Source organism: Urocampus carinirostris, chromosome 3 (genome assembly GCF_059441175.1).
Source record: "Urocampus carinirostris isolate Australia breed hairy pipefish chromosome 3, RoL_Ucar_1.0, whole genome shotgun sequence".
In the NCBI taxonomy this organism is placed as follows: Eukaryota; Metazoa; Chordata; class Actinopteri; order Syngnathiformes; family Syngnathidae; genus Urocampus; species Urocampus carinirostris.
Window position 1 is genome coordinate 51,166,828 of NC_142351.1, and position 27,693 is coordinate 51,194,520.

The window sequence follows — 27,693 nt, forward strand, 5'->3', positions numbered from 1 at the left end:
TGTGCGTATCACTTCAGAATATTTTCAGATGTAAAATCTCACCATGAATAATACATCACAGCTTTGGCTCGCCGCACTGGCCGCTGACCAAAGCAACCGACACTTAACACACTCACTTATTATTCTCCGCTGCATGCAATTCGCCAGCAGCCATAAAAGCACAGAAGCGGTGTCACAAAAGGGAAGGAAAAAAAATCTTGGACGTATTGACAATCTAAAGTCGAACAGAATGCAAGCAGTAGTAACTGGAGCTATTTATCCCAGTAGGCAACATTGTGCTTAACAACCAAAGACATGAGTGGGATTTGTTCTCTGTGCAATGTAAAGTGATAAATAAAATTATATATGTTTTAATATTCCATGGGGAAAGCCAAACCAGCTGTTGGCAATGCAACTTTGATTAACTGTAATGCACAACTGCACACACATTGTGATCAAATGCTGAATATGTTTGAATAGTTTTCATTGCCAGTGGCTGTATGAACGCTTGATCTATTTCTAGTCGAACAATTGATTTTTTTTTTTTTTTCTTTTTTACATTTTTTCTGTCTGGGACAATTGGGACATCACACTCCAAAAACATTTCTTTAGCAAAACCAAATAGGAAAAAGGTAGAAAATTATCTTGCTACAAAAAATATTCCTTCCCTCATATACACAATTTGTCATTTTTAGATCCATATCTGCAAAAAGTGGTTCTATATTTGTCCCACTGCTCCAGCAATGTTTTTTCTTAGTAGCAACACTAAGTACTTGTTTTCGACAGTGAAAAAGTGTACAGCTGGGATAAGGCAGGTGGATACAGTTGTGGAAATGAGGCCTAATTCCCTTCAGCCTAAAGTATTACACTGCTATTATTTATACTTGTCCGGTAAGAGTTTTACCTAAAGTGACTGTGTGGTAAAAATGAGTCTGAAAGCCTTAATCTCTTCATTGGAAAAGCAATTCTTTATTAGAAACAGGGTGATTTATTAAATATACATTATTAATGTGTCAAAACCAGTTCATACATCTTCATATGTATCACAGTGCTGGGCCATGCATTTCACACCTAGGTCTTGAGTAGCCCTACATCTGTATCAATCCAACCCTCTATAACTATTGTATGGCTATTAAATATACACTGCAGGTACAGCTGTGACATATACAAAACAAATCAATGATAAACTAATAAACTTTCAATAACATATAGTAATCCAGCCACATTTTACACATTTTCTTTACTCGAGAAGAATTCAATCTGTGCGTTTTAGTTCCATCAATTTATGTTCAATCACCATCGAAGCTGATACTGAAAGCAAACCCTAAGGTTTTATTTGATTTAGGGCTGAAAATGTCCATTCGACAAAAGCAATGGACTCGGGGATATTTATACTTCATCTTTTGGCTACAATACTTATTTTACCGCCTTATAGCCCACCAATCATAGTTTGTGAAAATGCTGACGTTTCCAAATGCTTGCTAGAAGGCCATGGTGACGCCAACACTAAATCTGATTGGTTAAAGGAAAAGCATTATTCGCCCTTATTTAATGCCTAAGGATCTACAGGACTGATTGTGAACAACAAGTAATGGCTGAAATGGCTGTAATGTTAAGTGCTTCAATATGAAAACACACACCTGGCAGCAGCACAACCTAGACAAAAGCAAAGAAAGGTAGCTGACAAACAATTTGGAATTATCTAATTAGCATTGTATTCATGGACACAATTTATTTAAAACAACATAATTCAGATATTTTTAGGCCAGCAGAGAAGGCCTTGTAGGCCCAACACTAATGTATCATGTTTTTTATAGAAAGGCGAACATGCAAGTGACACAATGTGAAAAACAAACAATTGTGGCCCTAATTTGAATGGTGAACGTGACACGAGGCGGCATGTGTGAAAGCCAGTGCACGATGTCGGCATCTATGCAAATGAAACTGAGGGCCATGTAGTTTGATTTGGTGTGTGGTGTAAACACGCAACTATTGTACACGTGCGCACACATGGCTTAGCAGGTGTGAAGGGCACATGTAAATATCTCCCTCTCATTTTTATAGCCATTCCTCACCTCTATGCAAGGCAAAGAGACTCTCTTCATCATTCCAAGTAGTATACCTGTATGCACGTGGAGCCAAACTCTGTACTGCTGTGTGTTAATATCATATCCGCTTTGTTCTCTCTGCATCCCCTGAGTAAGCACTTGTCCTCGCTCGCTCCGAGCCTCAAAGTAATGATGGCACTCGTAACGTTATCGTTGATTCCCGATTTCTTGACATTTGACAGGACCGACTCTAAATTTGAATTGATGATTGAATTTTATTGTGATCTGACTAAGGTCCCTCCATTTTGCAGGGATTACATAACAAAAAGGTCTCGCAAAAGTCAAAACCCGCAATGTAGAAACATTTATTAATTCATTTATTAAATACTGTAGTATACATTAAAACCAAATAATGAACCCAATTTACAGGATCAAGTTTTTATTTAACAGTAAAAGTGATGTACTTTATAAAGGTTATTTATTTTATTTTTTTTTTACAAATAACTTCTGTACTATTAAGTGATAATTCTAAAATTAACCTTGCCGCTTTATTGCACATCTGTATAAAAGACAAATAGATTTTATTTCACATGACACTCTGTCGCCACCGTGTGGATGTTATGGAAAACTGAATTTACTTTCCGGTCAGCAATCCTAAATGTTGTAAGACACATTTTGGACCAAACAAAATATGTCTGAAGCCACGAAATATTAAAAGCTGAATATAAGCCTTATAAGGAAGGAAACATACTGTGTTTAAATACATTCATTAAAAAAAACATTAAGAATGTGTCTTGTTTGTCCTTTTGCAGAAAAAAGATATGTTTCCATTATCCAACATTTTGAAGGAGCCAGGGAGCCACTAGGAAGCTCCAAAGAGCTGCATGTGGCTCCCGAGCAAGTTTAGCATTTGGAGAAGTCCAACTATTTTGGCGATAGAAAGCATATCCCTCTGCCTTTCGGTGCTTCTGTGGGTCCAGTTGGCTTTTAGAGAAAGTTAAAAAAAATGGAGAACATAATCAGGTTCGTCAAGCTGTTTTCCCTATGTGTACAACTCAGACCACAACGTGAATGACGCGCAAGCAGACCCAAGCAGAAACTGGGCGGGGCAACTTTTTAGCCATCAGAATGCAGAGCACAAAGCACAATGAAAATCCGCAAATTAGCAAAACTGAGATAAGTAAAGTGTGATACAGAAAGGCCATACAGTGTATGGCCTACTTTGGCCATTCTGGACCTGAATGTATCTAAGCCTGGAAAAATAGTATATAGAGTCAATGAAAATGACACATTAATTCATGTTCAGAAAAAGTACTAATATTAGATATTGACAGCATTACTATCAGTTCAGGTACAAAAACATATATTAGTATTTGACAACAAGATGACAACAATCTGTCTGCCATATCGCTTGAGTGGTAACCTTGAGCACAAGCCTGAACTATAAGTGAGCGTTGGTCTGCTTCTGAGAACAAGTCTGGCAGAGGGAGACCATGTGCTGAATGCTAATGCCACATCCCTTCTCATTCACACCGCTTGCACTTCAGCGACTCCACATCAAAAGCTTGTTTCATCTGCTGAATAAACGGGTATAAAGGATTTGGTAAATACGGGGAAAAAAGACTGTTGGGTTTTGCTGTTGGGTGTATGAACGGAGGTGTCTGCACCTTTAACGACCTTAGGAAAATTTGCATGCAGGTGAGATGCTCGGCACGATGTTTGGGTGTCTTCCTCAAGATGGGGAAAGCCCATACAGTACATCGAGAGGTCGTCTGTAAAGACTTGGGACTTGGAACCGGACTATTTAAATCAGAGTTGTTGGGGTCTGGTGCACCCTCTCCCACCAGAGGGCGCCTAACGGGTTTGGGATTGGGAAAGGTGTGTCAAATCACAAGGCATCTGCCCCTAATGAACCCAAACCTTTATAAGGAAATTTAGAACAGAGCCTGGGATAAGGCCATCATACATTTTTCCACCATCTTATTTTCAAGTTTCTCCTGGGAAAATGACAACACAATTCTTACTGTGGACAAATGTGATTACAGTTAAGTTAAGTTTTGCAGCGTCTGAGGAACACTTATTCAAAACAGTTTCGTCAAAGTACCGTATTTTCCGCACTATAGGGCGCACCGGGTTATAGGGCGCACCGCCAAAAAATAGTTTTTGGTCCTATATCTTCCATAGATAAGGCGCACCGGATTATAAGGCGCTACAATGGGAACGTCGACAAAACAGTCAGATGATTCAGTCAAACTTATTACCCCCTTAACATTCCCAAAGCTTGCAAAGAAGCAAATACGTGTCGTAGACACGTGCGGATGCGGTGTCCGTACGATGTCACTTAAATGCGTCATTTCAGATATCATTCGGAAGGTTGAAGTCTTGGGATTCAAGAAATGCCAAACATTTCTATGTTTCTATTTTCTTTTTCGCTCACAACTTTACTGTGCATATGACAATAAATACTTGGAATTGAGTTTAATTCACTCAACTCATCATAGCAACATCAAGATCGTTCTAAAACAAGACACCGGGAAAATATAAAGCCGCATAACTCACCTAAGTTCTCATGTTCAATAATGATACGCAATCATGGTCTTCTTACAACCGTTAGTGAAGTAAATCCAGGAGAGTAAATTATTTGCAAATACAGACTAATAAAACATGTTTCTTTATGGTGTACTTTTGCAAGCTTGCTAAGCTTGCTACGCCATTGCTAAACTCGGCCAATTGCAGGGTTTGTTTTGGCCATCTAGCCTATTGGAGGCTCTGAATAACTTCAGCCAATAGCGATCGATTTAACTGATGATTGACACATCTTTTTCGGCCAATTGCAGGGTTTGTTTTGGCCATCTAGCCAATCCGAGGCTCCGAATAACTTCAGCCAATAGTGATCGATTCAAATGATGATTGACACATTGGTTAGCTAATGAAACGCCGGTATATAAGTCCCAGCATACACCGCGGACTACTCCACGTTCGGGGTAAAATCGAGTCGGCGGCTGTTGAGTAAATTGCGAGACCTTGCTAATTTAATATTGAGCCATATATAAGGCGCACTGTGTTATAAGGCGCATGGTCAGCTTTTGAAAAAAATTAAGACTTTTAGGTGCGCCTTATAGTGCGGAAAATACGGTAGTTCAAATTCAACATTTGGGGTATTGCGTGACTTCATCCGACCATAAGTTTAAAGGTTTTGTTCACATGAATGGCTGGATAGGTTTTGTTCTGCTACAACACTTCCTCATGGCTGAGCCAGCATCGTGACGCCTGCAGTGTCGCCTTGAGACTTTACCTCCACTTTCCGTGTGCCAAAGCAAGCATTCAACCACAAGTTCTACAAAAATATCATGCAAAAATGTCCTTGGGTGGGAGGATGTAAAAAACATGACTTATTGGGCAGAGTCTTTAGGGCCTATAGCTAACAGAGAGGAATCAAACTGCTGCCTTTCAAATATGAGATGTTAACAAGATCTATACTTGACTTTGCCTGACGTCAATTCATGTTTCTTCAACCCTGTTTGAGACCCACAACTTCACACATAAAACAAGTGTAAACCTCAAAAACTAAGGGTATTTAATTGATACAGCCAACTGGCAAGACGCTAGCAGCAACTTATTGGGATTTAAACAGGTGAAGGCCTGAAAATATACTGTTCATGCCAACCATTTGGCCAACCAGGTCACTTGGCAATTCAAGGTCTTATAAGTTCATACAAAAACACAACATAAAGAAAATGTAAGACGGGGGATCTTAAACAAAATGGCCCACTGAGAAAAAAAGAGTCTGTGTGAAAACGTGGAGGTGTTTTTCCTTTTCAAATGTTCGAATTAATCGCCATTATGCTATTGGGCACTGTTGGGGAATGGAACAGTCAAATCCCGGCCGTTCGATGCGGCTCCCCTCTCGTCAAATCAATAAATTAAATGATTCGGGTTGTCCGATAATGTTCTCATAATTAATAAAGCATCCTTTAAAATTCAACGAACCCATCCAAGGAGGACTCAATTTGGTTGCTTTCCCTGGACAAATTCCACCAAAACTCACACTATACCAATTTCACCACTATTTAAACCTTCTTCTTTCAAGTTAAAAAATAAGCCCGGCAACTTGTCAGGCAGAACACACAGAAAAGTGTTGTTTATCAAACAAATTCTAAAGGACGACAGAAAATACTCCAAGATGAAGAGACTCAGGTTTAAAGGGTGGAAAACTAATGTAGACAAGTATCTTTAAAATAGGGCTACAATTGATTTTTCCATGCTTGGATGATTCAACAAATGGCTTTAAATATGCGATGCAAATGCAGATGTGTAACTTTCTATACGTAGACACATTTCAATGAAATAAGGGCTGCAACCAAAAATCGTTAAAATCAATTAAAAACAGTGAAGAGCTTTGACAACTAATTGAATCATCGATTAATTGTGTCACGTGATTCATGAGCCACTAAGTACGTTAAATCAATGTAAATAAGTGTTGCATGTTGTAGTACCACATTGATTTGGCAGAGGGCGCCCAGACTATATCTGTAAAAATGTTTTTATTCAATTATTTCTTTATTGGACATTGCATCATTACAAACAAAATTGGTATGTCATATTTAACTTTGTTGCGTTCGACAGTTTAATCATGAAACACAATTAACAGTTTTCAAAGAAACAGAAAGTGCTGCAGATGTAAAGAGAACTAGACAATTCCCACGGCAATTGTAAGAGTTGTGATTGATCTGAAAGATGATCCCGCCATGTATATATAACCCCGGTTGTTAGCATTATGAGTTAGCATAAAATTTTCAACCCAGAGAGATGTTTCTGTCATTTTTTTACTTGGTTCTGTGGGGGGACTCCGCCCCCCATACCCCCCAGTACTGGCAAGTTCATTTGAGATGGGCCCACAACCGTTAGCAACAAGGATATGCCTTGTGGAGGTCTAAAAACACATTCATGGTAAAACCATAGTAATAACACTGTTATTACACTTTAAAAACTTTCAAAATATACATGTTCAAATACAATGGGCCGTTCGATTTGAATTGGCCCATCCGGAATGCATTGAGCCCATTCAATTTGCTGAGTCGTTAGCATGTTAGCATTAGAATAATTTTTCAGCATGAAGAAGTTAGCATTTAGCCGTTAGCATCACTTTTTAGCATGTATCTGTTAGCATAACTCATCAACATGAGGCCATTAGCATAATTTGTAAATATGAAGTCGTTAAAATAATGCCTTTACCAAAATTTTTTAGCAAGAAGAAGTTAGCATTTAGCCGTTAGCATCACTTTTTAGAACGTGCCTGTTAGCAAAACTCATTAACATGACACCATTAGCATAATTTGTAAATATGAAGTCGTTAAAATATAGCCGTTACCAACATTTTTTACGATGAAGAAGTTAGCATTTCCGACAGTGTTACAGCTAGCTTGCGCAAATACTTGGGCTGGCTGTGCCAGCCCAACTAATCACCAACAGTGTTTACAGCTAGCTTGCGCTAATGTTTGGGCTGGCTATGCCAGCCCAACACTTTGCTAGCGGCGCACATAGATGTTAGCATCCTCTCGTTAGCATCCACTCTTTGGAATTCACCATTTACCCATGGTTAAAGGAAATGTGGGTCGGGCCCCCTCAAGCCACCCTGGATAGTCCCTGCTTACTATGACTACCCTCTGGAAAAGCCCTCGTTTTCATGACTACCCATAGAAACGAATGGGCCCATGTATTCCGGATGGGAGATTCTCAAAACCCATTATTCCGGATGGGGACTTTTTTTGTCCCTTGTGGGGGCCCGGAGACTCGTATCGCTTATCCGTATCGTCGCAGGGAAGTCCTGATCGGGCCGGAATTTTTGGTATATGAATCGTTGGGCTACTCCAAAAGCTCTGGGAGGAGAGGCCCGTCAAAATTCGGCGGAAGAAGATAGATATAATATTATTGAATAAGATCTCGGGGGAACAAGAATTACGAGACAATAAGTAAATAAAACCAAATAAAGGAAAAATATTAATATTAATGACGCATTTAATTCTAAACAAGGTAAAGATTTCTTTTTTTTGTTTCGAATGAAATATATCCAAATATAATACGATCTTTGGATAAGATGGTAGGAAAAGAGTATTTTACATGTATCCAGGAGTACAGCATATATTCGTACGTAGTTTTGTTTTTGTCAATCTAACTGACAAACACTTGTATTTTCTTATTGTTTGACATGATAAAATATTCTGTTGTTTCGTGGACTATTTTTGTATCCGTCCAAAACTTCGATATTTAAATAAAGAGGAGGAAATTAAAAATGTCTTTAAAAATCTAAATCATCAATTAATCGAGAAAAAGAATCGACCGAATAATCGATTATGAAAATAAACGTTAGTTGCAGCTCTACTAACAAGGTCATGTTTTGTTTGAATAACGCCTCATAGCTGCCACCTCTGTCTTCTTAAATAAATGAATTATTGAGATTAAATACCTGCACTGTCACTAATCCAGTTGCTTCATTACATTAGCTGTCCTTAGCTGTCACTGTGGAGAACAGGCTCTTCCTCATTCTATCCGACATCCAATTTTTACTGCTCTTTCCCCGAGGTGGCAATTGGCAAAAAAAGGACAACTGAAACTGTGAGTACCAAACTTGCATCCCTGTAAAACTTATACTTCAGAGCTTCTACAATGTGCATGTATCAAAGAGATTGGAGGTGTAAAATTGTTTGTTCAAGTCAGAATTGACGCAGGTTTCGGCCGAACTACCTAAGATGTGATTCAATGTGACAGTGTTATATTTTTACACTCCCAGCAGGCAAACACTGACTAAAACAAAGCGGTGTTTTTTTTTTTACAGGGTGCAATCTTTTCAGTGTGTGAAATACAACAAATCACACACCCCACAGCTATTTGTGTCAGTTGCTTATCTCCTGGGAGATGATAAAGCAGTAGAAGTGGAAAGTGCCACTGTCAGGCGCTAACCTGTTAGCCTTGGGTCCAGAAGATGATCTGCCTGCCGAGCAGTGTTGGGACTAACGCCTTACAAAGGAACGTGTTCCTGGAACCTAATTACTCTACTTGCTAACGAGTACTGTAACACTTTCGTTATAAAATTCAGTAACTCAACAGCCATTACAATACTGTGCATTACTCAGCTACTTAAAAAGAGCAATCATACATGCCAATGCTCTCCTACAACTTTTTCACTCACAATATATCAATTTACTGTATTCCACCAAATATATATATATATATATATATATATATATATATATATATATATATATATATATATAAATAAGTCACCTAACACTTTAATATACACTTAAATATACTTATACAAACCTTAAACATACAAAATATAGCACTTAAGCAACTTACGAACAAATTTAACTTACGAACGATCGTCCGTAACCTATCTCGTTCGTAAGTCGTAAGTGTCTGTACTTGCATCCGAGTCATCTCATCTCTCATCTCATTAGCTGCACCGCTTATCCTAAGTAGGATCGCGGGGGTGCTGGAGCCCATTCCAGCAATCATTGGGCAGTGGGCAGGGGACACCCTGAACTGGTTGCCAACCAATCGCACGGCACACGGGGACCGGCCAATCCACCTGAAATGCATGTTTTTTTTGGAATGTGGGAGGAAACCGGAGTGCCCGGAGGAAACCCACGCAAGCACGGGGAGAACATACAAACTCCGCACAGGAAGTCTGGAGCTGGATTTGAACCCACGCAGGAGGTTCCCATGACTTGAACTGTGCTGCACATGCGCTAACCACTTCAGTTCACAATATTGTATATTATACAAAATAATATTGCTGAAATATTAATCTATATATTGATGCAGTTTTAATCATCACAGTTAATTGGTAATACAAAGCAGTTATCATTTAAGATTTTCCAGTTCATAAATTCTTCGTGGTTTGCTGTCCCGCCACAGTTGTAATGCCTTCTCAAGGTCCAATCCATTATCATCCTCCTCATAGCGTAACCAGGAATATAATTTAGTCCATTTTGGCAGAAAAGTCCTTTTCTTGCTAAGTTTCTTTTGTTTATTTTCTTTCGTCGTTTTCCTTGCCCCGGCGATCTTCCGAAGACTTTTTCCGCCGTTTTTTCGTGCCGGAATTATTGCCGTTGTTATCACTTTCTGCATTATGTTTCGACTTATTACTGACCCTAAAGAAATGACCAATTTTGTGTTGATTTTCACCTAATACGAACTGTTTTTTCTGAGGCATACTTAACCTTCACCTTCCCTCGACGACAAGCACCACAACAATGACGTAATCTCGAAGCAACGAGATCTCGTTTGCCAAGATCGGCGTGCAGACGAAAACTCGAACCGCGAGACCAAAACAACAATGGCGGATCTGCCTGACGAGAAGTTTGGAGTGCGGTAAACCTTTGTTAAAAAAAGTAATCAGGTAATAATGACAATTTTGTGTCAAAAAAGTTGCGTCCCGGGGACGCACGTTGATTTGACACGATGCGTCCCCAGCAAAAATGATGCGTCTAGGACGCAGGGACGCGGGCAAACGAGAACACTGAGAGTGTGTTGAATTTTGGTCTTTTTATTTGTAAAATTATTTTTTGCAAGACTGCATGACTGGAGGAAAAAAGAAAAAGTTTCGGGTAGGACCAAAAATGAAGAAGGAAATCTTCGGATGGTCTGAAGCCGATATGGATATATAGTGTCTCAGCCAAGTGTTTGTTTGCAAGCTATCACGATTGGATGCTTTACTGCTTTCACAGCTTGGAGTATACGTTTTCTCCTATTCATTTTATCATGCGGCTATTTTGAAGCATTTTGAAGGGGTCGGTTTTAATGCGTGAATATACGATATATTGTAACAAAATAGTTACTTTTAGAATTGCGTGCTACTATTGGGGGGAGGCGAGGGTTGTTACATTGCTGCTTTTTAAATGGAGTAATTACTAACTGTAGCCAGTTACTTCTTTTTAGTAACACGCCCAACAATGCTGCCGATTCACAATTTAAAAATCAGTAAGTCTATTTGCATACTGTCAAGTACATTAGTGGTGAATTACTCTTCACCAGATGACGCCATGTAACTTAATAAGACAATTGCATGGACGACCTCCGGATGTCCCTTATCCCACATCCCTCTGTCTGTGTTTTAACTCAGCCAAGCCACCGCCCTTCACTCTGTAGACTGTCTGTCATTTGCCTGCTCTATGGATCAAACGTCCCCTCATCTCTCTTTTTTTTCTCCCGCTTGCCCTCATTGTTCGCCTTCATTATCAAATGCTGCCAAAACGTCACCTGCTGTGCCACAAAGATTATTTATAGCCGACGAGGGTGGCACACGTGTTGCAAGGAGAAACCGAGGCTGTTCTTGTAACTGCTCATTTGTTTTATGAAAATGCAAGTAAAGACACAGGAAGCTGCACCACTTACTTGTCTCTCAGACATGATGTAGAGGTGGGCCCGGTCCAGGGAGAACGCCATGTCTCGGAGAATGGGGCTACCATCCTTCATGATGGACACCGTCTCGTACTGGACACCGCCGTGAGGGGGGCCGTCGATTCGAATCTGGGGAAAAAAGAGGACATTGAGCGTTGAAGACAGGGAAGATGTTTTCATCGTTCAAAAACAACCTTTTGTGAGGGAGTTGTTGCTCAGCGTTAAGTTGATATAGCAATGCCAGCCTTAAATTATTCACTGCTAGCTTTCTTACATGGAAAATGTACGAATGACAGATTTAGCCGCCAATGACTTTGATTGTATTACCCACATTGATGTTTACATCAGTCAGTGGCAGTAAATGATGTAATAATAAAAATAGATTGTATTATTTCCCATTTATTTATACGATTGACTACAAGTTGCATGTATTCAGTTTAATGCAATATTCACTGACTATGCTTTAGTTCAATGTACAATAAAAGGTCAGGGCAGGCTGTGTGGAAGATGTTTTGTCAAGGACATTTCTGATAACAGGAGGCCTGGGTTTACTGACGCAGGACGGCCAGAGATTGTTGGGCACAAAAAAACTACCTTGGCACGCCCATGGGAGGAGCCGACACACCATCATGCGGGGAGAAGATAGCCAACAAGAGAAAGCTAAAGTTAGATGCAGATGACACATAACCAATAGGTTTTGTTTGTTGAAATGTATAAATGATCCCGGGCAACTGGGATGGGGGGCCGTCTCCTGTTTACACTTTGATCTGCCGTTAGGAATAATAAACCATCCGCCTCCATGTGGTCATTTTCTCTCAAGAAACGAGCGCGCATAATTGTTGGATGAATGTAGGTCATGTTTGGTTTATGGAGTCATAACTAATTCAAACAATTTAGTAAAACGGTACATTTTGATAGTCATATCCCAACACATTTAAACACATCAGAAACACAGGGGAAGCTCAATTAACACAGATACACGTTCACATACTGATGATAATAACGTTAATAGCCATTATATACGGATGTTTGTCTATTACCAGCACAACAGAACAATTTTTTACTCAAATCACTTTTTTTAAGTATACATGAACTTGTGACAAGATAAACAAAAAAACACAGGGCTATAAATCGACCAAGTATTTTAAATCAACTAAATTATGGATTGTATATTCACATACATACTGGGCCGCAAATATCTCCGAAATCTCTCTAAAAGGTAATGCTATATTGATTTCACTGCATATGGTGAAAAACAATTATTGGATTAAATATGTTACAATGCCGTCCGTGAGGTCCATCCATCCTTCCATCCATCCATTATCTGCACCGCTTATCCTCAGTAGAGTTGCAGCCATCTCCGGGCAGTGGGCAGGGGACACCCTGAACTGGTTGCCAGCAAGAGACATACTACCATCCACTCGCTCATTCACACCTAGGGGCAATTGGGATTGGCCAATTAACCTGACATGCATGTTTTTGGGTTGGGGAAAGAAACCGGAGTGCCTGGAGGAAACCCTCGCAGGCACGGGAAGAATATGCAAACTTCACACGGAGAAGTTGCGGTAGCTTGATTTGAACCCTGACCCTCTGCACCGTGGGGCTGCACTCTAACCACCTATCTGTCGTGCCGTCCATTTTCTCGAGGTCATGATAGTTAATTTTCATCCAATATCTGAACATCAATTGTGACATTACAATGAAGGATATCTCTCTCCAGTGCAATACAAGATAATAGGTGTGCCCTTATGTTTCAATGTTAAAATATAATGTTTGCTCCAATTTATTTCATATTAAAACATGGTTTTCTAGTTCAAACTGTTTTTGTTATAACTTTAATTCAGTAAAAACTATTGTAAACATGTATCTTCTCAATGTGTTTTACTTACAATGAAAGGACAATCCCTCCAATTACATTATACAATACAGACCCTTCATACATTCATTCCCAAGAGAAATATGGACCTGTTTGTAAACCAAGTCTAAATGTGACATGTTAATTCCGCTTTGTAACAACTCTTATATTATCCTAAGGCTGTGTCTAACCACGCTTCTATTTTTCGCGGTGGTCCATTTTCACACCTTCTTTAAATGCAAACGACGCTTGTTGTAAGCGCTTGATGTAGTTTGTCAACCTTTCTGTGTAAAGGATCCAATTTTTTGTATGTATTTAAGTCAGTATACCAATCACCTAACACCAAGGTAACTAAACTGTGGAGTGGGAAAATATCGATTAACTACTATTAACCATTTAGTCAGTCCTGTGTAACACATTAATTGCAAGAAAGGGGTATAAAGGGGAGAGTCCACTCCTTCAAATTTCTGGGTGTGCACATCTCCGACGACCTCTCCTGGTCTGCAAACACCAGAGCGGTGGTAGGGAAGGCCCAGCAGCGACTGCACTTCCTGAGAGTGCTCAGGAAAAATAATCTAAAACAGCAGCTGCAGGTGTCCTTTTACAAAGCCACAGTGGAGAGCATTCTAACATACTGCATTACGGTGTGGTATGCTGGGTGCACAGCAGCAGACAGGAAAAAGCTCCAGAGGGTCATCAAAACAGCCCAGAAAATCGTCGGTTGCTCTCTGCCCAGTCTGGAGGACATTGCCTGCTCTCGCTACCTCAGCAGACCAGAAAACATCATCAAGGACTTTTCTCACCCCGGCCACCACCTCTTCGACCTGCTGCCTTCCGGCAAGCGCTACAGGTCACACAAAGCAAAAACAAACAGACTCAGAGACAGTTTCTTCCCCACAGCCATTACCACCCTAAACAGACACCGCACAAAAAACTGAAAACTCTTGCAAAAAACTACCTCACACGAATGTAAAATGGTACTCACGTACATGCTGACTGCACTATGTTTGTTCACTGTAAACAGACACCGCACAAAAAAACTGAAAACTCTTGCCAACACTACCTCATACGAATATAATGGTACTCATGTCTATTTTCTTGCACATGTCGACCGCACTATGTTTACTGCTCACCTTGCACAATGTCTGACCATTTCTTTTTCCTGCACTATGATGACTATGTTTGCACCAATGCATATGCTGACTATTTTTTTGCACTATGATGACTTCTGCACCAAATACAATATTGCACAACCCTTACGATACCAACGGTATCACGATAACAACTGTATGTACATCCCACATGCCGACATTTCTTGTGTAAATACCATGTAAATTATAACTATAGCCTTATCCCCCTTGTTTTATAACCTTATCATCTCTGTTCCTTTATCTTCTTGGCTCATACCTCACTGTGAATGTGAAAAACTGGAGTGCCCAATTTTGTTGTCACAATATGTTAACCCATTTTGTAACAATGACAATAAAGGTATATTCTATTCTATTCTATTCTATATACTTAAATAAAACCCCATTAAAATCCTGGGGAAGAAAATATCATATACAGGTACTTGTTGTTTGTCTACGCATTTTCCTGGAAAAATGCACTGATTAGAATAATAAGAAGGGCCTATATATGTTTATTCTGCTTAATTAATCCTTTACATTGTCAAGGCTCAATAAGCACCAATGCTTACCAAGTCAAAGTTCCTGGATTGTATATTTCTATGCATTTATGTGTGTATTTGTACGTGTTTTCAAAAGTGAAACTAAAGATTGCAAATGCTGGGGGTACTTTCTCCATCTGCACCGTCTGTCAACACTCTTTAAATCTTGTTAAGAAAGACCATCCGGGGGCTGTTTTTATGCTTAGTGCGCATTCACCCATTTCACTTTTTGTTTTAGTGATTTACACTCAAGGAGGACAGGACTGGTTGACCCCTGCAATGCAGGATGGGGTTACCAGTAAATTATTAGCTGATATTATGAGGCCTTTGAGAAACCTTAGCTATGTTTGTCTTTCCTCAGTCTGATGGATGATGGACTCCCCCAATAAAACTTGGAACTAGAGGCCAAGTTACCAAAAAAACAGTCGAAAAAGCCGGGTCATATAAACCCCTAACTCCTTCAACCAGGCCAAGTGAATGCCAGCATAGTTCCCGAATGTAAATCTTAAAGGCCATCACAAGGTTTCCGATGCATAAGCGATTTCTCGGCATGTGAAATATCACCGGCCTTTTCTTTACCCGTGAAAGACGATGGCTCCATTATTGGACGATGGCCGCCCGTGTCCCTCCGCCCGAACGTTCATCCATCTATTCAGACGCTGACAGCATCAGAAAGCGAGCTGGCTCTCAATAAAGCATCAGAGAGGGGAAAGTCAAGGTCGTAAGTCAGTCAAGAGTAGATGTTGCATTAGGGTGTGAGCGGTTTATTGCTGTTGTGTTTGTTGACAGGGCATCTGATTGCTTTGTGGCCCGTTCTGAAAGCGATATGTGAAAATAGCAAAATTATTGACTTTGGCACATAAAATTAAGACTTCACAGGCAGGTAATAGCAGCCCCTCCCCCCTTTTTTTTTGTTTTGTTTTTGTTTTTTTCAAATAATACTCCATCAACCTGGAAGTAGTCTGCAAACTAAATCAACATATGAAATAAAATAAAAAAAGTATTTGTGGGAAACCCATATGTAAGTGAACACAGCGGCAGTTTGGGGCTGGGTCATGAGGGCTCCATCTTATCCATAGACCATGTCCCACATGGCTGAAGTGTGCAAACATTTCAAACGCCGAATGGGTGATTAGCGTCCTTGCCAACAGCCAACAAATATCTCTGGTCAACTGACCTTCATTTTAGCCTCATCCCCAGAGTGTATTTGAATTTGGTCGGTTAAACTCACCCAAAATCCAACATGTCGAAATAATATAACCATAGATTAGATCAGGGGTTCTTCAACTTCTAACATTGAGGCCCACCTGTTAACAATACCAATAGCAATACCTCAAAATAAGTTTTATTACCTGCCATTAGTACTAACCCAACCAGGAAACCAATCCTTATTATTGCTATAATAACTCTTCCTCTTCTTTCTTCACCATTTTTTTCATTTCTTATTTTGTCTACTTTTTTCCTGTTCCGCGTCAGTCATCTTTCTTCTTTTTCTTCTCCGTATGTTATATTATATTATATTATCGACCAATCAAAATTCTAACCTTTGTATGAAAATGCTGTAATTCAGCATTGTTTCATCATAGTGTCTTTTACATTGAAATTCTTCAAAACTGAAGTAGAGCTACAGCCTGCCCTACAATTGCATTTTTCATTTGTTGTGGAATAAAAGCTTTTACCTTATTTTAACCATTACGTCTACCTTTAAAGTTCTTGTTCGTAGAGTGCTTCAATTTGAATGAAATTTGAGCCATTGAAAATTTAGGCATTCTTTCAGACATCTCTGGACCGTTGCCGTACTTTGCAACCCCACATCCAGTTTCTATTAATAACTGATCTTTTAAAGTTGCTGTAATTTATGGAACAAATGCTTCACTCACACAAATACAACCCAGCAACCGCTCAACGGTACACACAGGTTTATGTCTTTGTACCATGAGAAGTGGTTCCACACAATCAACTCTGGGTGGGCGACGCAGGCATGCAAGGGGAAAATAGAAACAGAGGTACCGATGTTTACCGGACCGTTGGACCAAAAATAATTCAGTCAAAATGCACTTTTTACCACTGCAACTTACTCCCATGCTACCATGTTGTACCTGTGTGAGTCCGGCTTCCCCAACAAAAAACACTCCATTAACTCCACGTTGCAACCACCTCAAAACTCGGGTCCGCCCCATTAGGCTTTATTTTACACGCTGGGTGTGAAAGTATTTTTTTTTCCTAAATGCTGGCTATCTGTTTTGGGAAAACACAACCCAGAAGAGACACTCAATGTGTTCCTACGTAGTTCTCTGGTGTCCTTACAGCCAGTGTCAGTTCGAGAGCACTGAAAAGTCAAGAAGGACATCAAATATGATGTTTCTCAGGTATTGACCACAGAGAGCGTGAGATTACTTTAAATTGGATTCCTCACCCTCTGCCCCAGAAGATTTTCAATGAAGTATTTGGTGAAGATAGGTGAGGCAAAGACTCACTTGTCTCACTTGACTGCACATCACTAATGCGGATATGCGCAAAGTACTGGGCGGCTACTGCCAGAAACATAAAAGCATGATGAACATTTCATTCCCGAGCTAGTACCAGTAAAAAGTCAGAAGGAGGGTGAAAAGCCTTTAAATTATGCATTAAATTATTTGTAGTAAACACAAAAAAATCGACATTGACATGGACTCAAGCTTCAACGCTGTGGTGCCGTCTTGGTCAAATGCCTCACCAAAAAGGCGATGACACTCGAGAAGGCCTTGATCAAGCTGACATCATCCGAGCTGCATAAACACGATGGAAGTGGGGGCAAGGCATGGGCTCTCACTCGGTTTTGTCGGGCCCTTGTAGCTCGCTCTTGGTGCACGTCAATCCCATTTTAACCTTTTTTTTAAAGGAAAATACCTATTTGTCTCATTCATACATTTCAGTGTTGTTAAAGAGTAAGGAGAAGAAAGAAAGAAAGAAAAATAAATTCTCAATAATTGTAAAATACTGTACGTATCATAATTCTGCTCTCTTTAACGCCTTTGGTTTCCACCTTCCTACTTTATTTATTTTCAGGTGATTTGTTCCTTTTGTGATGAGATGTTTGTTTGAACATGGTTGAAAAGGAAAAAAGAGAAATACAAATGCATTTTAGGCATTGATTAATGTGATCGGTTCATTGGGACACAAGAAAAAAGGGTTTGGCAGCTCATGGGATGGGCCATACGAAAGCCGTGGCACGGTTACGGGCGCCACAGCCAGAAGCATTCTTTTGACGGATACATGTAAGCGCCCTGAAAAACTCTTTGAACGTTGACCAATCCCCTGTTCCGATTGGCCTTCTCTCAATTTCCATTTCCGTTTGCTCTGCCCTTGCCCCTTTTGTACAGCGAGCCAGACTGCAAATTCCCCATTGTGTGGAGCAATTTGCTGAGTGCAAAGCAGTAAATAAAAGCAAAAGTAGCGGTACCTCCAAAGGCATGTCCGCATTTCGCATTGTAGAGGCTGCTATTCACTGATAAAAAGAAAATAACCTGGAGCAAGCAAATGGATTCCCCTTATTCAAATGTAAATCGCAGCGGAGAAGATGTGAAATTCCGATTGAGGTTCTATGAAGATTTTCATTACTTATTATAACATGCTGAGCCATTTTTGGGACGATTGGCTGATGTTGCACCTTGACTAAACAGACACTCTCACTTATAAAGAATACTTCTGCTTAAACAACCGCAGCTGCTCGCCAACACCTTAAGCAATGCTTTCCTTTGCCTAGTTGGAAAAGTCTATTTCCTCACCTTGGCCTTGAGGGAAGTGAGCATTTGTACGGGTGGTTGCCAGTGGCCATGGGTTGGTCTCCAACACCAACAAGGTGGCACATGCTGGCCCACCGGGTTTTCGCAACTAAAGGAGATTTCGAACCCGCGGAAGGTTGACCGCTATCATTCAACAGCATGGCAGGCGTATAACACTGACAACTCACAGCAGGAAAGAATAAAAACGAAGACAGAACATATACAAAATAACATAGAAGATTAAGACAAGTTGAACAATGGATACAGCAGAGCCTCTGAATCTGACAAGACATTATAAATTCAAACAATAAAAACAGTCAAACAAAATGTAGGAGTGCAATGAATCCGTCTTTTTTTCTTCTATCCCATCCAACCATCCATCCATTCCTCCATTCATCCAATATCTTATTTGGAGTCACGTCGCCGGGGCAGCCGCCCATACCTCCCCTAACCCAGCCACTTAAAAACATGCCAGCTAATTAAAAGAGTTCCCAAGGTGTTCTCAGGCCAGCCTAGAGACGTAGTATCTTCATCATGTCTTTTCTGAGGCGTTCTGCCGGGAGGACATGCCCGGAACACTTCCCGAGGGAGGCGTTCAGATTGCATCCTTGCCCAACCCACTTCAACTGGCTCCTGATGTGGAGAAAAATCGCCTCTACACTGAGTCTCTCCCGGATGACCGAGCTTCTCACCCTTTCTATAAGGGAGAGCCCAGCCAACCTGCGGATAAAAACTAATTTCAGGCAATTGTATCCAAGATCTTGTTTGTTTGGTTATGGCCCAGAATTTGTGACCATAAATGAGGGTGGGAACGTAGATCGACCTTTCGGCTCAGCTCCTTCTTAACCATGACAGACCGGTACAGGGTCTCCGTATGACGGCAGACACTGAACGATCCGTCGATTTCATGTCGATCCTACCCTTGCTCGTAAACAAGACCCCGGGATACAAGAACTCCTCCACCTGGGGCAGTCGCCTGTCCTAAAACCAGAAAGGGCATGCCGTCTTAGATTCATGGTTTTAGACTTACATCTTCATGTCCGGGGCAGCACGGCGGCGCAGTGGTTAGTGCGTGTGCGGCACAGTTCTAAGGTCTTGGGAACCTCCTGTGTGGGTTCAAATCCAGCTACCGGACTTCCTGTGCGGAGTTTGTATGTTCTCCCCTTGCTTGCGTGGGTTTCCTCCGGGCACTCCGGTTTCCTCCCACATTCCAAAAACATGCATTTCAGGTGGATTGGCAGGTCCAAAATAGGTGTGAATGAGCGAGCGAGTTGTCTGTCACTTGTGGGCCCTGCGATTGGCTGGCAACCAGTTCAGGGTGTCCCCTGCCCACTGCCCGATGATTGCTGGGATGGGCTCCAGCACCCCCGCGACCCTACTGAGAATAAGCGGTGCAGCTAATGAGATGAGAGGAGATCTTCATGTCCGATGCTTCACACTGGGCTGCGTAGCGCTCCAGAGAGAGTTGAAGATCCCGGCTTGAAGAAGGAAACAGCAAGTACGTGCATTGCCGAGACGCGCTCAAATGAATCTTTTTTTTTTTATATTTCTTGGGTTTTGAGTTGGCGTTTGGACTTTACTTGAAGCATGCTGATTTTTTATTTGCATGTTGTTTGACTTGTTATGCTCCATTAACCAATAGAATTAAACAAAAAAAGAGCGCAGCATAGCAGTGAGATGCCAAACAAAAATGGCGGCGACCTCTAGGTAGGAATTTCACTATGTAAAAACCTACGATTGACCTACGATTTTTTTTAATAAAAATTAACATTGGTATGATAGTTCATGTATTGTAGCCTTGTATTCAAATCAATGTTTTATTTGCATTTTTTTACAGGAAAAAAAGTTTTCCGTTCCACTGGAGGCACTCAATATAACAAACTGTTCCTTTAAGGACACCTCAAACAATGCAACCCATCGTTATCAAGTAAGTGTTTTTCTTCAAATTACTACTGTACCGTAGAATAATAATCAGCGGGGAGACTGTTTAGCCAGTCAGAATGTAGAACACCATTCAAAAGTAAAATCCGTGAAGTAGTGAAACCATGAAAATAAGGTGTGTTACAGTCAGAGATGACATCAAAGCAAAGTATTTTTGATTTGCAACATTTAACAAAAAAATTATGATATTTTTAAAGAAGTTGTTAAAACGTTCTTGAAATATGTCGGTAAAACGATAATTCAAATTTGGTGAATGTTTCCTCGGATCAATCTAATATAAATTCCTGGTTTGTTTTGTGCAAAATGACATGCTTTAGCGTGGTTGAAAACAAAACAAAACATATTTGTGGGTTGTTTTAAAAGAACTGACCCGAACCTAAATGAAAATTGTTGGTTGTTGCAAACAAATATTTAGGGTTTAAAACAAAGTGACCCTTTTTATTTTTCCACTGTATACAAAGTGACCTTTAATGTGGCCAATAATTTTACCATTTATTTCACATATGAACCCAGGCAGTCGATGGGTCTGTTCTTGACCTAAAGTGGATTATTTTTTGACCCAACTGTTTAGAAAATGTAACCTTATAAGACTCATTTTATGTACATTGCAAATGTTTATCCTCAAAGGGTCTTAACAAATATATCATGTGATATTTACATTTAAACAATTTCATTATGGTTCTCCTTTTATATTATATTCGACAACCTCAAGTATCCCTTGAAGTGCTTTAATATAAGGGTACAATTACAACCAATTTAGAACCACTCCATTATCCTATACTATAGGATGTTAAGATCTGGAAAGAAAACTTCTTATTGACACATTTGGCAACAATTGTATCTCCTACACATCCACTAATCTACTTCAGTCATCGTCAAAGTAAAAATAAATGTCTCTTATCTCTCACACCGGATTATACTCTGTGAAATAACACAGGTCATATTTTTTGTCTTCTTCCCTGTGTGCACTGACACCTGACACCTTAAGTATCCCAAAGAAGAGGCTTAGCTGAGGAAAATGTCTCACTTTTCAAGTTGAGAGCTTTCTAGTGAAGGTCCGAAGTATTCTCGGTTTATCACAATAACCAAGCAATTTTAACCAATTTATGAGTAGAACTTGAGCTGAGGCTCAAGAAAAAACAGTGAGGGTGATGGCTAGCTTCATAACCGTCACAAGGTTAAACTTGTGACAAAATCCTGGTAGCCTTTTAGCAATGTATGATTGCATAAAGTAGATTAAAAAATATAGAAGTACAAAATGACCTCCAATGTTTACAGACTTGACTCAGACACAGGGTTCATACACCAAATTCAAGCACTTTAAAAGACTTTCAAAGCTAATTTTCAATTTTTCCAGTGTTATTAAAAGAAAAAAAAAGACAAAAGAGATGTTTTTTTGTTGTTAACTTTTGATCACTAAAATAAAGTCAAAATTACTATGTATGATGAACCACCTTTTTGTGTCAGTGAGCTTGTATGAAGCAACATGAATTCCACCATTTTGCCTCAACAATATGCATGCTGCTTAACTATGTTAAATTTGTTTACACGGATAGAGGTCTAGAGGTGTTGGGTAAAAATGGAGTTCAATACGGACGACAAAAACAAAAGATGTATGCATCAAAAGCAGTCAAATGAACCAGATTAGCAGGCAATGTAATGATAGTGATGGCTTGATGGCGTGTCGGTGTCATTTTTAAGCAGACTTAGCACATATTAAACAAGCATTTTTCATTAACTGAATGGCGGCATAGAAAATGTCAATGAAAATGACAGTCCCAGTGTTTGCTGCCGTATGTGTTTGGTCTATGTTGTGGTACGTTTTCTTTTTCTTTTACTAACTGACAGTGTGAGGTAAGATAACATTTTCTGGCAAACGAAGCCTCAGAAGCAAGCTTGTCAGCGTCATTTTTGGGCGGACTTGCTTTATTTTACCTCTTTTAACGTGTGGTTTATGAGTCAGATTGCAGAGAAACATGGAATCAATTTCAAACATTTACAATCACTTGGTCCAAACTTTAAGCAAATCTCAAATCTTAAAAAGACAACATGATAATTCAAGTCTTTTTAAGGATTCCAAGCACCCGAACAAACTACTCAGACAGCATAGGAACAAGATTTAGAATTCATGTTGTACATGCACTACGAATGAGGTGTATTTTTCTAACAGAGACTTGATGGTTGAACAGCCTCAACTTTTAAATGTGTGTTTGTGTGACAATGCCACTGGAGGTTTGCATCAAACTGTAAGGGGAGCTAGTAGACAACTTGTCACTTGGCCCTGCTGGGAGCTCCAAACTGTGACAGATGACAGCGTGTTGTATGGGTACTAATTTGACCTTTCACCTAAACTACCACAAGGTACTTTGGGCCACATTTTATTCAACATTTATTTGGGATTCATCCTGAGGGGTATTTACAAAACGTTCGATGAAAAATAAAGGCAGAGATAAGACAATAATATGTTCTGAGATGGAGATCTCAAGGGGAATTTGTACTGTATGACAGGATAGAAACCAATGGTATCTAGCTAAGCTCGTTCACGGTTCACGGATTCCTTAACCGCTAGGGTCGTAAGGGCACCAATGAGGACGCAATAGAAGTTTCCTGTAGCATCGCATTTTCAAGGCCTGGATTTTCTTCTCCAGTTTTGCGGGGAGAGTCGATGTCTCGCAAGCGTAGAAGAAGATGGAAGTAACAAGCGCTTGCATGAGTCTGATCTTTGAATTCACTGCTTTGTTCTTGTGCTGCCAGATGGGTTTAAGTCTGGCAAGTGCGGCTGTGGTTCGAGCAATCCTGGCCATGATTTCTGATTCCGACCCCTATTCTGAAATGACAGCACCAACGTATTTAAATTTGGAAACAGGTCTGTCTGTGGTTAATGGTGATGTTTAGGGGCGGCGGTAGCTCAGGAGGTAAAGTGCTCGTCTTGGGATCAAGGGATCCCTGTTCGAATCCCGGCTTGTTCGTGTTACATGTCGAAGTGTCCTTGGGTAAGACACTGAACCCCTAATACTCCCAATAAGCAGGTTAGTGTCTTACATGGCTGCAATACAAGGCCGCTATTGGGAAATGTGAAGCACACTGTAAAGCGCTTTGGGAAGTCATTGACTTGAAAAGCGCTATATAAATGCAGATCATTTCATTTCATTTCATTTATGGTGATACCCTGGAAATTGTTGGTCATTACTTATGTTTTTTTCTGTGCTGATTTACATCCCACACTGGGTTGATGCTTTGTCCAAAAGAATGACCATATTTCTGAGTTCCTGTTGGTCTCCTCCCAATCCGGCAATATCATCAGCAAAATGAAGGTTACAGTTACAGGAACAGTCGCCGGTGTCTGTTTTGCGGGCATACCACCGATGAACAGCGGGTTGGCCAATTTTGCGCATTTTCCATTGCGGGCAACCACGGGCAAAAAAAAAACGCAAACTTTTAGCCGTGTTTCAGCCGCAAACGGCTGTGTGACCGGCCCCTAACCGAGGGATTACTGTATGCAAGCTCCAAAAGCACTTGATTCAGAAATGGGAGCAACCCAATATTTGGGTCTTAATGAACCATTTATCTGGATCGACATACACAACATGCCAACAATGTTTGGATCGTTCTAAAAGAAATGATTTGGACTGTTTAGTATAAAGTGATACATTTTGGTGAGTGTTATATTAAAATGTTTTTGCAAAATTCATGTGAACTACAACTAATGCACACAATTTATGTTAATTTTAACCCAACCGTTCTTAGAGTATATCAAACATTAGTAACAAAATAGTATCTAGTAGTTAATACTTATATGATAATTACTTAGTATGCCTCGGCCGAGACATACCTAATTGGTATAATGGCGGCGCCCTCTGGCTGCGGCTGCATCGACTCGCTACAACGGGTCAGGTGTATCGACATTTCGTTCTATGTACATTGTTACAAAGAATGACAATACAAAGGAAATTATTATTATTATTATTATTATTATTATTATTATTATTATTATTATTATTATTATTTATATTTATGATCAAATACCATTATAAAAACATACATGTAAATATATATGTAAAGGAAATATAGTTGTATTTAATTTTGGTGTGACTTGACAAGCTGGTACACTAAAGTGAGTGGGTGGATGCAGAGGGGGAGAAGCCTGCAGATTAAAATGAAAACTCATTTTAAAAAGTCTACTTGCAAGGATTGCTAAGAGTCTTAAAAGACTATGTTGCTTTAACTGCCTATTTATTTCGTATAATCGCCCTGACCATTGTTTGGTTATGGCCATATTCCTTAGGAAGGATAACGTGTGTACCTCCGTCATACTCCTTGATAGTTACAGGCTTTGTTTCCTCAATTATCCAGTTTTGCATCATCTTTTAGCATCACTGCATGTCTTGGGACTTATAACTCATAAATACAGTACACAAAATATAGGACTGTATTGCACAAACTATCAATCTCCTTATGTTACCTACTAGAAATCGACCTGAACAAAGACAGACAAAAGCATCGTAGGAAGGAGCTCATAAAATAGCATAATGGCATCTTCGTGAGGCGGTAACGGGGACCAATTGCAGGCAAGAATTTTACATGGCGACGATCAAGCAGACAAGCATCTTTGAGGCGTAGCTTGGGTGTCTTTGGGTATGCAAAATAAGCCATTGTTATTGGGCGGCATTAGCTCAGAAGGTCTGGGATCAAGAGATCGCAGGTTCGAATACCGGCTCCTCCATGTAACATGTCAAAGTGTCCTTGGGTAAGACATTGAACCCCTAATGCCCCCAATAAGCAGGTTGGTGCCTTACATGGCTGCATGGCTGCTATTGGTGTGTGAGTGTGTGTGAATGGGTAAATGTGAAGCACATTGTAAAGCGCTTTGGGAAGTCTTCATTGACTTGAAAAGCGCTATATAAATGCAGATCATTTTCATGGTGTATGGTGGGGAAAATGCCGTAACGAGGGGCAAAAAAAAATTATATTCCACCTCGTAACTTGAAAACATCATAAAGCGGGGATGCCGTACTCTACTGTATTGCAGTGGTCTTAGACCTTCAAAAGAAGACAGGCCTTCACAGGAATTGTTTTCACCAGGGTCGCTAATGGACATAATTAAAATCCTTACTGTTGCCTGCATCTAAAATGTTTTTTTAATGTAAGTGTGCAGTGAAATTTCACTCCCGCCTCACCTTCTCATGAACATTCAAATATTAAACTCATCTAGCATCATTATAGGTAATTGCAATTAAGAACTTTGTCTCAATTGTTATCATCACCCTGAAATGTCACAGTTGCATTTCTTGATTCCAAGTGGACTAAAGTACAGACTACAATCACTCCTTGTGTGTCTTTCCTTTTCTATCACTGTGAAGGCTCGCTCTGTCTCGATAATGCATCTAATCCATCACTGCTGTCAGGTTGAAGAATTTGTGCGTCAGCGGGGGAATGCTGTGTAAAATTGTGTTCCGTGCGTGTGTAGGTGTGTTTGTGCCAGTGTGCGTAATGCCTTGCACCAGAGCAGCATTTCTGTAGTACAAGATACGATCCCATAAGTCATATGTTAGCTTGCGTCTCATATGAGAGGCTTTTATGGGTTCATACAAGAAACATGAGAGTCTCGCAGGAGAGAGGAAATAACTGCGCATAAAAAAACAGCTATACTTTTTTTTTTAATAAACAATATTTTCATTGACTCCCTTTGTTCATTCTGTTTTTTTCTCAATTTGAGTAAATTTAATCTTAGAAGAGGTCATGTGTAATTAATTACCATATTGTACCTAAAAACTATTGCTGTGGTATTTACCGTAAATTCCGGACTATAGAGCGCACCTGATTATAAGCCACACCCATCACATTTTAAGGGGAAAACCGATTTTGTCCATACACAAGCCGCACCTGTATATAAGCCGCATGCACCCACATTAAATAAACACGAAATTAATCCAAGCCAAATCTCAAGGCCCGCGATTGAAACTATATGTCCTTCATTGAAGCACACAGTCCAAAAATCACAACCGCCAGAATGAACGCAAAATGATATAGGTACTTAAAATTTGTTGCAGACCTGCAGATTCTGGGTGCCTGTTGATAGTAATCCAAGGAAAAAAAGTGTATATTTCCAAAGGTAAGGGTTGGAAAAATATATATCCATTATTGTCCTTCGTGTCTACAAAAACTCACCTTTACCGGTCCCCACATTCCCATCAGCCCGTGTTTTCTCCGCCCCTCTTTTTTAATTTGCTTGTGCAGAATAAGTGTCTCAAATAAATACAAATAAATATATTACAAAAATATACAGTTGTAAATACATATTACACATATTTACAAAGAAAGACGGTACATCGAGTTTTCAAAGCTTTAATAATAATATTTTAACTTTCATCCTAAACCGTGCCTTTGGGAGGTAGCCTCATGCTACTAACAAGACGCTCGCATACCTGCAAATTAGTCTGTTAAGGAACAAATACCGTAATCGTTAGAATCACGGCAGACCACCCGCTTCTTTCTCCTTGGTAATGACATTTAAGTTGTCTTTCTCAATGTCGAAAAGAAACTTTGTCATGATGACGTCGTTCCACGCTCCCTTACTTCAATACACCCCAACAATATGCCCGTTTGCTTTTAACATGGAAGCTCCGTCATGAGCCTTATGTTGTGCAATTTGCACGATGAGGGTATTGTTAACGCTCATAAATTGTGATCTTCCTCGGCGCATATATTCCACCGGTCTAAATTTTACCTCTCATACTCGAGCGCCGCTGGCGGCCCTTAAAAAAATTGCATAAATTGGCCGAATCTCTGAATAAGCCGCAGGGTTGAAAATTTGGGAAAAAAGTTGCGGCTTATAGACCGGAATTTACGGTATATATTCTACTGGGTCTCACACATTTTCATGGCCAAAATAAAGCACTGTTTTAAATCTATTTTAGTTTTGATTTCTCCTAACACAAAAGGTCCCGAGTTTGAGAGCAGGTAGAAAAATGTGTTAGCCTGGAGAGAGATGGGCGCCACCAGGCTGTACTTGCCACAGAAAATAGTGCCCCTATG

The 27,693-nt window shown here is 40.0% G+C and overlaps 1 protein-coding gene across 2 annotated transcripts in view; it reads right to left on the reverse strand.

Annotated features, from left to right (window-relative positions):
• Nucleotides 1–27,693, reverse strand: part of LOC148370012 (plexin-A2-like) — a 304,834-nt gene that overhangs the window by 163,935 nt on the left and 113,206 nt on the right. For both annotated transcript variants that reach the window (XM_088332300.1, XM_088332301.1), the window contains one exon: nucleotides 11,427–11,561. In XM_088332300.1, coding sequence (XP_088188426.1) covers nucleotides 11,427–11,561 — 135 coding nt within the window. The remainder of the gene's footprint in view (nucleotides 1–11,426; nucleotides 11,562–27,693) is intronic.